The following is a 16,185-nucleotide window of genomic DNA, read 5'->3' as shown; positions in this document are numbered from 1 at the left end:
GGCTTCAAAGACTGTTTAGTCGTTATGCCACATGCCAGAGAAAAAGTTCCAAGAGCCTTTTTTGTCTTGTTCATCAGAGTATCTCCAGTGGGTAGAATAGCGCTCAATAAATGAGTAAATTTTATGTTGGCAATAACTTGTATTAATAAATATTTTTATCATGCGGTTATAAAACACTATGACAGCAATGTTTCATTAAGAGAAAGCTCATTATGATTCAAATCATATTTTCTTTAAATAGATATAACTTATTTAATATAGAAAGCCTGGTCCTGTGATCACATTTATTCTATTATTAACAGAATTCATCTGTTTCAGTAACCCTTAGCTTATAAGGTTCTCATTTCTCCAGTAAGATAAATTACCACTTATAAATGTACCATTCTCAGGTAAAGAGGGTTAACAGATAAATTACATAAAACCACACAAGGGTATGAGCGATGTCAATAAAATTCCTCAATTTTACATTAAATCTGGAATTTCAAAAACTGTCTATGGATTCTGACACATATGCACATATATAAGGCTTCCCCTTAAAGACAGGTTCAGCTGTGGTCAGGTAACAAGATCTAAATGTTCTTTTGGCATTAAATAACCTGATCTTAGGTTGCTTCTCAGCAGAATCTCTTAATTGAAACAAAACTTTTCCTGACATCTATCATAGTTGCTCCTGTTAATTTAGTTCTTCAATCAAATGCTATATTAGCCTTCAGTGCTATTATTGATAGTGGTATTTCATTTTCTTTTCTTTCTTTTGGAGACAGAGTCTTACTCTGTCACCCAGGCTGGGGTGCAATAGCACCATCACAGCTCACTGCAGCCTCAGCCTCCCTGGCTCAAGCAATCCTCCCACTTCAGTCTCCCAAGTAGCTGGGACTACAGGCATGCAGCACCACCCCAGCTAATTTTTATATTTTCTGTGGGGGTGGGGTTTCATCATGTTGCTGAGGCTGGTCTCCAACTCCTGGGCTCAAGCAAACTGTCCGCCTCAGCCTCCCAAAGTGCTAGGATTACAGCTGTGAGCCACCGCACCCAGCAGGTATTTAGTTTTCTTATGTGATGATTACTAAATCTCTCCTGTAAGAAAACCTACCCTTTCAGGCCTTAATTTAGAACCGCAGACATCAAAAGCTTTATGATGTACCTTGGGGAAAAACTAGCCAAACTAACGCAGTTCACACTTGAGGAAACTAAGACCTACAGAAGTCAGTGACCTGCTCAAGAACTTAGAGGCACATCCAAAATTAAAAGATAGGCTCCTCCATTCTCAGCCAAATCCTATTTTTAATACATTCTCAGCGATGCTATGAATGTTTAATCACCACTCTACATGCTTGAGTCATGGAAGAAATGTTTTCCTGATAAACCAAATCAATTCAACATAATTCTATTGAGCAACTGCTATTTTATCAGCATTTAACTCAATTCTTCTTTGGGAGGCAAGACCCAAATCAAAAGTTTCAATCACCTGCTGGATTAAAAGGGCTTATGTGGGGTTTTATTACCCCTTCAAAAAGTATCTGTGGCACCTGGCACCTGCCAACTTCTAAAGTCAGAGAACAACTTTAACTTTCTTTGTTATCTGCCCTGGGGGCCAAATTCTTTCCTTTTTAGACTCTTTTAGGTCAGTTCCCTACCATATATATATACATTTTTTTTTTTTTTTTTTTGAGAGGAGTTTCTCTCTGTCACCCAGGCTGGAGTGCAATGGTGCAATCTTGGCTCACTGCAACCTCTGCCTCCCAGGTTCAAGTAACTCTCCTGCATCAGCCTCCCGAGTTGCTGGGACTACAGGTACATGCCACCACACCTGGCTAATTTTTGTATTTTTTGTAGAGATGGGGTTTCACCATGTTGGCCAGGCTGGTCTCAAACTCCTGATCTGCCCACCTTGGCCTCCCAAAGTGCTAGGATTACAGGCGTGGGCCACCGGGCCTGGCCTCTACCATAACTTTAGAAGCCACACTGAGAATGTACTGTTTTCCTAAGGTGTAGTTTGGGAGCTTACAAGTTTGTTTTCTTTACTGATGAGTACCATAATGCTATTATCAGACTTTTCCAAACCTGTTTTTATTTCCTTTGTAGCTTTTATTTAGAAAGGATTCTTCTTGATTATGTATGGATTTATTGTCACCACATCAATGGGTTTATTTATTGATTTTTCATGAATCACTGCTCTCCTTGGCACAGGTCAGGGTGTGTTTGAAACCATCATTATATGTGTTATTTTTATTCCCTTAACTATAGCACTGTTGCTAATTACCACAGAGAACTGGAATGGTGACCATTTTGGATAGAGCATGAGACGGTGATAAGCTTTAGATACAAAAGCACTGGGCTTCTCCTAGTCTCTCATGCTTGGCTGCATAGTTATGGGTTGGTCACTTAAGGCCACAGTCTCTCTGGAAAATAGATGACATGTTTCTGCTTAAAAAAATCCCTTGGGATATTTAGGAACAATGTTGTCTGGGCAGCCCTTTATTTTTATTTACATTACTTTCACGGATTTGAGATTCACTAATTTATTGAGTCATATAAAAAAATTTAGACAGTATAGTCAAATGGGGTCCTAGATTTGCCTCAGACCACGTTACTTAAATTCAGACCCAGTTCCATAAAATATGTCTTCCTGTTTGCATTTAAGGAACACAAAAAAGAAGTCTGAAAATGACTTTGAACTACTTGAAACCAAGTGTTGCCCACAAATGACTTTGAACAATTCAAATTAAAGTGTTCTCTTTTGCATTTTATCATATAGGATATTTCAATTAGAAGAAAGCTTTTTATTTGTTTACTTATCTCTTTTCTAAGTAACTGTTCTGCATATTCCCTTGTAACTATTTCTGCATTTTAACAAACCTAAGAGCTAATTTAAAATAATCATGCAGGCTGGGCACGGTGGCTCACACCTGTAATCCCAGCACTTTGGGAGGCTGAGATGGGTAGATCACGAGGTCAGGAGTTCAAGACCAGACTAGCCAACATGGTGAAACCCTGTCTCTACTAATAATACAGAAATTAGCCAGGCATGGTCGCAGGCGCCTGTAAGCCCAGCTACTTGGGAGGCTGAGGCAGGAGAATTGCTTTAACCTGGGAGGTGGAGGTTGCAGTAAGCTGAGATCACACCACTGCACTCCAGCCTGGGCAAAAAGAGCAAAACTCCATCTCAAAATAATAATAATAATAATTTTTTAAAAAGTAATGATAATAATGCAGTTCCTCTGTCCCTTTTCTACCAATAGTGATCAGTTTATGTTTTCTGAGAAATCAATACTCAATGAAGTTAGCAAATATTAAGACATAGGGATGTCAGTGGTCCTATTTTTCCTGAAAAAAGTATTAGCTTGGCTGATATTTATTAATATTACAAATAATAGACCTGTCAAGACTATGTATATGTATATTCATTCTAAATGTAATGAGTTGGTGAGTTCATGCATATGGGATGTATATGCTAAAGCAGAGCTAACTATGTTGTTTTATTTTATCAGAGTTGCTGAGCATATTCCATAACACATTGCATGGTGAGACCATATTTGCATTTATACAACATGAACTTAAATAGAAATTGTCTTGGTCTCCTATAGAATCCCACTTCTAGATCTATTAGCCAATTTCTAATAATAGTCACAGCATAAGAACCCTGAAGCATGCGGCACCGACTCCTGGGTGGACTTTTCTACTGAATGCCAGTACTTCCCATGACATTATGCATGCAGAGCATCAGAGCAGGTATTAGAGATAGAAGGGGATTAGAAGACCAGGCCCTGGGCCAATGGGAGTCTTCAATCTAGCAAGAGCTCTGGAGAGATAGCAAAGGATTAGAAGACTAGGCCCCTGAATTAGGAGAGCTTTCAGTCTAGCTAGGAAAAGACAAGATCCTCCATATCCTTGTCACATCTTAAGAAACATGAAGCCACACACATCAAACATATGTTATTTTTAAAAGCTGAAAATGTAATTGTTGAAGTGATTCAGAGTGGAAATATAATCTGAGCCGAATGGGATTGATTTTTTTTTTTTTAATTTCCTAAAGGAGATAGCTTTAAGTTGGTTATGGATGGGAATTATTATAATAGAGCAAAGGGACAAAATAGGTCTCCTTTCCTAAAACCCTGAGCATTCTTTGCATATTTTTAGCATCTACATGGGTTGGCACCATAATGTAACCATCACATTTGCTTTATGTTATATCCTAAATGAGACTGAAAGCTTCTTGAAGGCAGAGTCTATGTCTTCTATTTCCTTTTTACTCCTCACCTGTGTAAGCACATTTTAAGCATATGCCAAATATTTGTTGAGCTGACTTGAAATGAATCAAAGAAAAGCATTCCAAACAGGAAGGAATGCTAGGGGCTACTAATATGTCAGATGACATTATTAAAATCTAAAATGTTCCAGACAGGCAGAAAGGATTACCTGAATCAAATAAGGTAAAACCTAACAGGGATAACTGTAAAATATCATATTTGGATCTACAGAAGAAAAAACAACTCTAAAAGTAAATAACTGGAGAAATGCAGCTTGACAAAAGTGGCAAATAGGAGAAAACAGTGTAATGCGGTCACCAAAAGAACAAAGTCCACTTTAGCCCACACTACCAAAGGCTGAGAAGACAGGAATTTGCTTCTGGGTATGAGGCATTAAGATGGATGACCTGTGTCCGAGACCACTGACCAGATCAGTAGGATGACCTGCAACTATACTATACAGAAAGGGTTAAAAAAACAGGCGGAGGGGGGACACACACAGAAAAAAATTCAGCGTGAAGAAGATAAGACTTTGAGAAATGATAGTTGTCAAAATCCTATCCTTTGCTTTATTCTAGAGGAACAGCTGTGCTTCAGTTTACAGCTTAGTTAATATAATTTCTATCATTTTCTCAGAAAAGAGCTTTGACACTTTATTACACGATGGCTATAATTAATGTCAGACTCTAAAGTAGAAATCAAAAATTCTATTTGATCATTTTTCAAGCTGGACTTAAAATATGTTTTGGCATTGTTACTAACTGTTAGCAGCAAGTTCTGGAAACAGATACAGTCTTGATATGTGTTCTAAATATGAAACACATTGCAAAAAGACTTGGGAGATAAAAATATATACTGCTTATGCACACTCTTACTGCGCTATTTCCTGTCCTTATCAGCAATGAAAGTTTCTCGTTTTGCCCTTTCTTTGTTGTTCCAGGTGAACAAAACCTTTTTTCTTCTTCCCTTTTTTCTCCTACATATCTTTCTCTCTCTCTTTTTTTTTTTTTTTCTATTTTCCTTCCCACTAATACTTGTTTCATTAAACATTCCTAAGGGCCCACTATGTGCCAAAAACAGTGCAAGGTATAAGGATTCAAGAATATGCAAAACATAGCCACTGCCCTTAAGAGGCTCATAAAAAAAAGAATGGCATGCAATTAAATTTTTATGCTAAAGGAAGATATGGGCTGGGTGCGGTGGCTCACACCTGTAATCCCAGCACGTTGGGAGCAGAGGTGGGTGGATGACCTGAGGTCAGGAGTTGGAGAATAGCCTGGCCAACATGAAGAAATCCCGTCTCTATTAAAACTACAAAAATTAGCTGGGTGTCGTGTTGAAGTGCATGCCTGTAATCCCAGCTACTCAGGAGGCTGAGGCAGGAGAATCGTGTGAACCTGGGAGGCGGAGGCTGCAGTGAGTCGAGATCATACACTGCACTCCACCCTGGGCAACAGAGTAAGGCTCCACCTCAAACAGAAAAGAAAGAAAGAAAAGAAAGAGGAAGATATGCATATATTAGAGGGTGTGTCCAAAGTCCAAAAATGACATACAAATAGGTGTAGATGAGAGAGCAATTCACTTTGAAGAAAGTGGTGGTTGGGAAAGGGATCTTCAAGAGGGAACAGCAGGCTCCTGCCCACCAGTGCAAAGAAATGGGTGACATGGAAGTGAGAAATAGCACAGAAAACTTAAGGAATGCCAGGCATTTTATAAGAGAAAAGGTCCCCCTTTACCTGGGAGAGTCAAATATTTTGGAGGCAGCTAGGAAGTCACATAACTGGATTGTTATTTTTAACTAGGTATGTTCTGTATTTTAATTGGTATGCATGACCACCAAAAAGTAAATGTTCAGGAATTTATCTATGGGCAAAATTAGGAAAAAATAAATTTAATTTAAAAATGCACCCAAGATGCTTTGGTGACAATTGCTGTGATAGAGAACGTGCTTCTCCAAGAAGAAATGTGTGAAATGCTTTCTAATAAGAAAAATCACTGACAAAGTCAGCAACAAAAGGAAAGGGGAAGATAGAATAGTATCCTCAGGTTCAGGTAGAGCACCTTTGACGATTTTTAAAATGTAATAGCATCCGGCCAGGCACGGTGGCTCATGTCTGTAATCCCAGCAATTTGGGAGGCTGAGGCAGGAGAATGACCTGAGGTCAGGAGTTTGAGACCAGTCTAGCCAACATAGTGAAACCCATCTCTACTAAAAATACAAAATAATTAGCTGAATGTGGTGGTGGGTGCCTGTAATCCCAGCTACTCAGGAGGGTGAGGCATGAGAATCACTTGAATCTGAGAGGTGGGGGTTGCAGTGAGCCAAGATCCTGCCATTGCACTCCACCCAGGCAACAAGAGCGAAACTCCATCTCAAAACATATATATGTATATGTATATATATATATATATATATATATATACACATATATATATAAAATAGGGTCCTTCCAATGCAATGCAATTCAGGGGTAGAATGAAATGCACTACTAAGTCATGAAAAGACATGGAGGAACCTTAGATGCATATCACCAAGTGAAAGAAGCCAGTCTGTAAAAGTTACTTATTGTATGATTCCAACTATATGTCACTGGAAAAGACAAAACTATAAAAACAATCCAAAAAAAAAAAAATCTGTGGTTGCCAGGAGCTGAGGGAAAGAGAGATGAACAGGTGGTGTACAGGAAATCTTTAGGGTGATGAAGCTACTCCTTATGATTCTGTCATGATGGATGCATGACATTATGGTAAAACCCATAGAACTGCACAACACAAAGAGTGAGCCCCATGTAAACTATGGACTCTATTTCATAACAATGTGTCAATATTGGTTCATCAATTACATCAAATATCACACAAATGCAAAATGTAAATAATAAGAGAAAGAGGGAGATAGCGAGGAAAGAATATAAGAAACTGTACATTCTTCTCAATTTTTCTGTAAATTTAAAATTTCTCAAAAGAATAAAGTATTAATTTTAAGACATATACATAAAAGTAATGTCGTACACATTTCTACTCTTGAAGATAATAATGTGACCTACTTTTTCCACTAGCATTTATCTGGTAAGGGAAATTTTCTTTACTAAAAGTCCTAAGAACATCAAATCCCTAAACAGATAGCATCTTACTCCTTGCAGAGCCTCTTAAGACATGTGATTCAGCAATTTCTAGTAATTCATTAACAGGACCACTGAGGCACAACAAATTAACTGTATCTGAGAATGATGCAAAGACGTTTTGGTGACAATGAAATGAAGACTCAGGTGTCCTAAGTTAAATTGCCTCCCCTCTCTCCTCAGACCCCAGTGCACTGCAGAAGCCATTGTACCTATCAATAGAAAATTAATACTTTGGGTGAAATGAGTTTCATATACTCAAGTTTTCTTTGATGGAAAGGAGACTTCAGCAAATCTTTCAATAAAGTGTATAACCATGTGTTTGCCATCCCTGCAAAAGCATGATTCCTTTCATTACTAAATCTTTTCCCTATGTGTGGGTAGTTGTACATGTGTCAGAAATGAATCCCCACAGAAACAACTGAGAAAAACCATGTCCAAAATCAGACTCAAACCATGTACACAGGTTTCATTCTGAGCTTTAGTATCTCAGTGTGCTACGAATAACAGTAATTAGTCATACAAGCAAGCTTAGTCAACTTTGTGAGCTGGACCAACCAACTATCTCCAAATGATCTAGCAGGAATGAAAACCACTTCTTTGGGCCTCAGCAGCAGTAAATCAAAAACTAGAGTAAATGGAGGTCCAGGTAAGATTAGAACACCATCTGCTTATGTCAAAAGATAGGCTATTTTTAGGGACAGCAAGATGAATTTCAACTTCTGGAATGCAAAAGTAATCCATTCAATCAGTGGCGATATAATGAAGAATACTGAACATTCAATTGTTGACACAGGCCTTGCCTTTGTTTAGGGTCCATTAAATTTAATAACTTCCCCCTCTGTGGCTTTAAACAGAGAACTTCTTCAAAATAAGAGGTACTCCTATTAAACTTAATTATTTGCCCGTGGCTGCTGTGGCAGAGTATGTCTACCTAACAGGTGGCTCTTAATAAAGGAATGGTTCTGTAGTAAAAAGTAGATGCTCTAGTGTTTTATTATGGTTGCTTTAACTTTCTGGTTTATTAGTACTAATTGCTGAAGTTTTCCTTTTAACCTTTCTTAAGGCCTTGCTCCCTCCTGTGAGTTAAGAGCTGCTCTGCTAAAATAAATGTTCACATATAATCAGCACATTACTGAAGCTGCTAGTTTCAAGAACTTGACTCAGGGGGCTTGATAGAAACTTGGTTATACAGAACATTTTTAAATGAACTACATCAAGCACTACTGGGTTTGAATACTCCTGATAGAGCCTGAGTGATAAAATGGGGTTTTTCCACTGGCAATTTCTAGAGTTTGTAGTAGTGAAAACATAATTTTTAATAATTTTATTATTAGACTAATGCTTATTCTCCTGACCTTTGGAATATTGTAGTTTAGCAACTGAGAGTCATAAAAATGGAGACATCTTCAATAGTCCTGTGCAGCTGAGTCAGTGAAAAGTGTTAATATTTACATATTTTGAAAGAAGAGATTCAAGACTATCTTCTTAAGCAGAAAAAATAAAATAATAACCTTCAGAAAGATTACAGGTCTTAACTCTGTCCTGTGTTAACAACAGCAGTAACAACAACAAAAACCCACAAATGCAAAGAAAAATCTTCCATACAATCTATAGTGGCAAGGAGGGCAAGGTGGCTCACCTCTGTAATCCCAGCACTTTGGGAGGCCAAGGCAAGAGGATCATTTGAGGCCAGGAGTTCAAGACCAGCCTGGGCAACATAGTGAGATCCTGTTCCTACAAAAAATATTAGCCTGGCGCATGCCTTTAGTCCCAGCTACTCAGGAGGCTGAGATGGGGAATTGCTTAAGCTGAGGAATTCAGGGCTGCAGTGAGCTATGCTCACACCACTGCACCCCACCCTGGATAACAGAGCAAGACCCTGTCTCTTAAAAAAAAAATCTATAGTGACCTCTCCCAGAGTAACTGAGTCAGACAACAACTGTGACTAAGATGCATCTTACCTGTTCATCTTTAATTAACATACCCTAAGTCTCTAAGAAACCTCCAGAAAGCAACAGAAAGGTATAAATCCCTTCTACCTCATATATGCCAAAGAGTAGTACAGATGTAGTTTAATCTAAGCTACTTCACTCAAATGAGTGGGATAGTGGAGGAGTTCTGTGCAGTGGAAAAAACACAAATCAAACAATCAGCCTCAATAAACAGTTGTGCTTCTTTCTATAGCAGGATAATTGTATAAAATATATTTTGAAAGTCACCAATTATTTATTTACATAGTATTTTGTAATGACTTCTAGAAATGTAATTATAATCTTTGTGCGAAGCCTCCCAAGTGCTTTGAAGATCAAAACTGCCATGGGTGACAAGATTGCAATTATAAAGACATGCAGTGGTTTGGGTCATGTACGCCTTGCTGGTCCCTCCTTGCCTTGTCATACCTTGCCCTTCACTAGAATTAATGAGAAATAGTTTTGGCCACCTCTGTGTAGTGAAAATCTTTTAGAACCATGTAGGATGAAGTGAGATAATGTATAAAATCATTTGGGGGTAGGAGTGCTACTTAAATAAAGATTATTATATAATGAGGCCATACTTATCAGAGTAAGTATGGTGGGGAAGAAGGTGGCTTCTGCACTGTAACATCACTAGACTGGTTCCTGAGAGTAGTGCTTGACTTTTATAATTCAACTGAATATGATTCAAACTTATTACCATAACGTACACCTGTTAGTCAATTGCATGGCAATAACTTCTCATTCGGTTATAAACCTTTAAGTGTTCTTGTTCCACTACAATATTTAAGGCTACCCAATGTCAAGGAAATATTTTCTGAATCATTGTATTGTACCTCTGAACTGGAAGACATCTGGTATTATATCTCTCTCTACAGTAAAGTAAGGATTATAGGCAACCTACCTTTATCATTTTATTTTAGCTTATTTTGTTTATACCTTGCTTCCAAAAATGGTCTGAGGAAAACTACAGGACTATCTCATATATCACTGTGATTATTGTCATTTATTAACTTCTAGAATTGCAGCCATGCTTGAAAACTACTCAGAAGAAAGGGTGCTGATAAGATGAAATAGTGGAAGGTCTTTATGCAGATTAAATCATGGTCTTTCTTTGAATGGTCTTTTAGGAGAAAATGGAATTTCTTTAGGAACAGTTCTTTCTGGAGGATCTTTCTGGTTGCTTTTATTCCTATGATCCCTTAGAATACAGCATTAGCATACCTAGTTAATTTAGGTGTACATCAACACTTTCTATTGTCTAACATAATTGAATCATTATTTTCTCTTAACACTTTATTGGCTTTTTTGTGAATGGTTCCCCATTGCTTTTTGCTCTATAAATATTTATTTTAAATCTATGGAATAATAATAATGGGAAACATTTGAGTATTTCTGTGTGCTAAGTACTGCATTAAGTGCTTTGTGAATGCCATATGGGTATTAACTTATTTAAATATTTAGATAATCTAAGGGCTTTGTTTTAAATATGCTCTGTGGTGATTCATTTTGAAAAGGAAAGTCCCCTTTAAAAATTTAGATTTTTATTTAATCTAACTTGACTCACTTAACAAGGCTTGCCTGCAAATTATATATGGATATATAATTTTTACAAAACAATTTTAGCTTCATAATATCAGCTACAGTCTATTTGGTACATATCATGTGCCAGGCCTGTCCTAAGCACTTTATATAAAGTACCTCATTTAATCCTCACACCAACCCTGAAGATAAGTATTTTATGCCTGTTCTACAAATAATAAAACTAAATTTCAGAGAAGTAAGAAGTCGCCTGATATGTGTATGAGCTGGGATTCAAACCTGGGTCTGAACATCCAATCCTACTGTGAAGTGAGGAGTTTTATTCTTTCTCACCCAAAATCACACGAGGATATTTGGTGTTTCTCTTTAGACATGAAGATGAAAATTGATCGATGCACATGAAAACATAAACTGTTCTGGAAAGCCTCTCAAAAAAAGCCCGCAGGACTGCCTGCAGACAGGGACAGAGGTGAATATTTTAGCTGTGCATGTTACGTGGAAACAGCATTATTTGGCACAGAGCAGTATGAAGACTAAAGGCACAGGAATGGACTCAATCCAAAGGGTTTATTTACTAAAGCACAAAAAAAAACCCAAATTTTAAAACCCTCATATGCTTAAGTCTCACATGTAGGAGCCTCTAGGTCATGGACTTAGACATTAGCTTTAGATGTTGAGGGAACTCCTAAGATATAAATTGTCTAACTGCGTACCTGGGAACCTGTGAGACAGGCTTCCCCAAGAAGGCTCCCAGGACTAGTCCCGAGGGAAATTAGAAATGGTGCACACTCCAATGACATGGTCCCCGAGTCCACCAGGACATGCTCGGGTGTGCAGGCACAGCCCCACAGCCCAGAGCAAGGTCAGGTAAGTCAGTGCTTCTCCAGTTCCCTGACAGTCTACGTCTAGTTGTTTCTTCCTGTTTCCCTACCTACATGCTGACAAGAGGGATTTTCTGTTCTCTTTACTGTTTATACAGAACCTCCCACCCTGGCACCAGGTTACTTTACCAGTAACAACTCCAGAAAGGTTAGGGGTAGGAGGAAAAAACTGGACTAAACTCAGTATAAACCAGTTTAAAGCAGAAGCTCACTCCTACCTTTAACCTATGATTGACATATGGCTGAAAAATTAACCAGTTTCTGCTCCTGCCTCCTTCTCTGTGAAATGGAAAAGGTACTGTTTTGTGAAAATGTTTTAAGTAATCCTCAGTAAACTAACTTGAAATAATGTCTGTTTTCCATTACACATGTACATGATAAACAATGATGACTGACTTCTCGTTTAGGCAGGATTTTTCCAATGTTATTTTCAATGATTTTGCTGGTGAACTCACAGGAATATACCTCGGTAGGAAAATGCTTTAGATAAGTGTCTCCAGTTCTACCATCACTCCCTGACGTTTTTTTCCCCTAGGTACTGATAGAGAAAAAAATAGCAAAATCTACTTCAGCCACAGTGGGTTGGGCAGATGGAAGCACCAGGGGACCCCAAACAGAGTCAAGTTTGCATGAGTCTATTCTGTTAAAGTGTCCTTTTGGCCCTATGTAAAGCAAAACAGATTCTCAGTATGAAATGAGGAAGGAATAACCAGAACTAACTCAACACCATCAACACTGTGCCTTTAATCCCATATCGGCCTTTGTTATCCCCACTGTACCTTACTCATCCTTTTGTGTATCGTTAATTAACGTTTGCCTAAAGGCAACGGTGATTCCAGGCAAGGGAAATAACTAAAATTCTATACACTATACACTTTCCCAACACATACTACGTGATTCGTAAAAATGATAACAGCAGTCATAACGAAAAGTGGTAACACGGTTTTCCAAAAAAACTTGCAGTTCTCCCTCCACCCCTCTTCTTTCCCTACTCACCCCCATGGGAGTCCATCTGCTGCAGAAAATATGAGGCATTAGGACCAGAGAGCCCTTTCCTGCTATTTGCTTGAGAAACAAAGCCTTCCCTCCTCCCAAGTTGAAAGAAATAAAGGAGTCTGAACTAATCAAAACCCGCAAGCCTGCTGGTGGAGCTTCAGCTTGTCAGTGATGCAACTCAGCGGAGAGAGTAACGGCTTCGAGCTTTGCGGAAAATGAGAGAGGGAGAGAAACAGAGACAGAAACACAAAGAGAAAGAAAGAAAGGCATTAACCTGGCCAGGAGTCAAACACGTGCAGGGGCCCGAACGCTGAGAAGAGTATCTGGCAAACGTGGGATCCAATGGGGTGTGTGCCTCCATGGACATACATCTTTGAGGGGGGACAATGTTTCCAGTTCGTATGTCACGGTGGACCGAGAAGTTTATTTTCTTATGCACGGGACTCATACGGGCAGGTAAGGGCCTTTAACTTTTCTCTACTTGTCAGTTTATAGTCTTCATGAATACTTTCTGGCTCTCTGTGATGAATTCTCCAGGACAGAGGGGCAGCCAGGTCATTTATCACACACACTCCCACCATGGGCCCCACACTTCTGGGGTGTCTTTGGAACAAAGAATTGTGAGCACTGGGCTGCCAGGCTGCCAGTGACAGCGGCATGCATTATGCTTCACGGAAAGGCTGTTTCCTTCTTGAGTTAGCCACTCAGAGGCCATGCATTGCCTTTTAAGACTCTTCCAGGCCTCACTGCACTTCCAATGACTAGTTTCTGACCCAGATCCTAAGTTTGCAGGTGCTCTTTCTTGAAATTGACTAGCTTGGACTCCTGGGACTTACAAGCCTTTAGGAATGGAGGGTTGTGCCATCAATTTGGTTTATAGGCAGATGTTAGGAAAAGAAAGGAACATAAGCAGAGGAAGGCCTGGCATAAGACCCTCAGGAAAAGGCCCGAGTTATGAGACAGTGCCCACCAAATGGGATACAATTCAGCAGGACACTAACTGAGTGGCATTAAATGCCATGTTAAAAGTTGCCATCTCTGGCGGCTTTTCAGTCTCTTGGCTTAAAATGTTCGAGTGTTTGATAACCCCATAATTCAGAAGATTTAATTTGCCTGTTGTCGTTCCCTTGCCCACATGCCTCTAATAGAGAGTTACTGTGAGTATGGATGAGACAGGCTCAGCCCATCCCACTCCCCCCACCGACCCCTGCGCGGGGATGGATTTTTAGTTAAAGCGCGGTCTTTACCTGAAATGCGCCTAGGCACATCGGTGATGGCGGGAAGCCCAGTGCCCCGTGTGGAAGACAGCGGGGTGGTAGAGTGGATGGACGGGGACGTCATCTGGCTCAGGTAGGAGGGGTAAGACTGGTCATAGGACCACGGCGGGGAAGACTGTGCCTGCCTGGGGTCTGGGAAAAAGAAGAAGAAAAATCTTTAGTATAGCAACCATTGCCGACTTAGAAACATGCAATCCAAAACTTAGACAGGAAAAAGCAGAAAAAGAGAGAGAGGATAAAAAATGGCTTATATATGTAAGATATATAAGGAATGGCTATTGACCTCTTATAACCCCATCCTTGCCGGCCTTGAATAGTACAAAGCTTTCTAGACTTTGAGTCTCAATGAAAGCAACAAAATGGGTGATGCATAAGGACTATTTGTCTTTCTCTTCTAAATATTTCTATTTGGAAAGTCTAACAGTCATTTCAAAAACAATCTGCTTTGGTTATCTTTACAAAGGGGAATTATATTTATTTTCCATATTCTCTAAAATTCCTCCAGTGAGCATGGATTACTTTTTTTTTTAAGCTAGAATACTTTCTGAACAATTAACTTGGTTAAGGAATATGCAGACTGTGTCTTTCACTGCTGCATATCCAGCTACTTACTATCTTTCAGGCATGCTTTTTGGTTTTAAAGTGAACGATTCCATGATTTCATCTCAGGGCACTTTCTTTCCAGGCAGGTCAATGGAATGGCCCTTTCTAGCATGGGGTGAAGGGAATAAAGGCAGGAATGAGAATGTAGGGGCAGATGAACAGGAAGGAGGGGAATCAGTTACGTTATTCTCAGGCTAAAACTAAACCAGAAAATAACCCGGAAGAAAAAGACAAAATTTAATTCAAAGTCAACTACCATTAAGAACTGACAAGCTTCATCACCAGCCGATTTCAATGTCAAGTACAAGAGTTTCTGACAGTAAGAAAATGGCCCAAAACAGGAGTGCGGGAAAACATTTTTAATCCTATTAGAATCAGTTTAAAAGATGTCATATGTCTGGAATTTGGCCTAGTGTCACCTACAGTCACTATAATAATAAAAGTAATGGGCAGTCAATTGGTTAGGGTTAATTACTGAACATTGACAATATTTTTTGATGTATCTCTAGGAGTTTCTTGGAAGTACAAACTCAAGGCCACATAGATTTATTAAAAGACCTTCTGCTTACATACAGGAAAAAAAAAAAAAGGTAAATGTGCTGTATGTTTCCCAAGCATAAAAAGTATGTATTTCAAACTCTTTTGCTCTTACTTGAGGGCCAATCAAACAAAATCATAAGCAAATTTCTCTTAACACGTGTTTTAATTCTAATTTTTAAATTATGTTACTTTTTAAAATTCTAATAGACCAGGCTGTTCACAAGAATAGCTTGGTATCTTAGAATATGCATGGACCTTGGAATATCCAGAATTAGGTTCAAGTTTTGAGACTTCTACTTTCTGTGTAACCTTGGCTTAATTACTCAGTCACTCTGAGCCTCAGTTTCCATCTATAAAAAGGAGGAAGGAGGAGCAGCAATAATACCTGAATCATAAGAATGTGAAAATTACATGAGAAAACTAGCATAGAAGGCAGTTAATAGGCATTAATTCATATATATATATATATATATATATATTCTGGGTGGCACAGGGATAGTTCCATGTTTCAAACATATCTGAACTGGAGTTAATACATTTGGAATCAGTTTCAAATTATCCCCACACATCACCTATTACTTTTTGAAAAAGTTTAATTTTCAAAAACCATTAATATACTTGAACAGTTAATTCAGGTTTATCTCTAAAAGTAAAAATGAGTATAATAAGATGTGAGTTTTTGAGCTGATTCCTCTGTTAAAACCTCTCAGTTTTTCTATACAGTCAAAGCAGTTTAGTTCAGCTATTTCTTGTTTATTTGTTCAATTCAGAAACAATTTATTTAAAGGCTGTCTAAATAGGACATGCTTCCTTGAGTCAAAATAATTAAACACATCTGGACATGTATCTGATGTTTACTGACATTGACAGATATATAGAAAAATGTCATCCAATTCAATTTTAAGGAACATTTACCTGAGTTTGAGTTGAAATAAAAGAGTAGTGCTATAAATGGTTAACAAACTTTTCCTTCAGACATCTAAATGATACTTGATCATTAA

General features: G+C 38.5%; 1 protein-coding gene across 7 annotated transcripts in view; it reads right to left on the bottom strand.

The window, feature by feature from the left end:
- RUNX2 (RUNX family transcription factor 2) overlaps positions 1-16,185 on the bottom strand; it is a 224,224-nt gene that overhangs the window by 23,921 nt on the left and 184,118 nt on the right. For all 7 annotated transcript variants that reach the window (XM_017505118.2, XM_017505116.2, XM_017505119.2 and 4 more), the window contains one exon: positions 14,012-14,173. In XM_017505118.2, coding sequence (XP_017360607.1) covers positions 14,012-14,173 — 162 coding nt within the window. The remainder of the gene's footprint in view (positions 1-14,011; positions 14,174-16,185) is intronic.

Source organism: Cebus imitator, unplaced genomic scaffold, assembly GCF_001604975.1.
Source record: "Cebus imitator isolate Cc_AM_T3 unplaced genomic scaffold, Cebus_imitator-1.0 Scaffold334, whole genome shotgun sequence".
Classification (NCBI taxonomy): domain Eukaryota; kingdom Metazoa; phylum Chordata; class Mammalia; order Primates; family Cebidae; genus Cebus; species Cebus imitator.
Note: the sequence above shows the minus strand (reverse complement) of the source record. Positions and strands in the feature narration are given on the sequence as shown.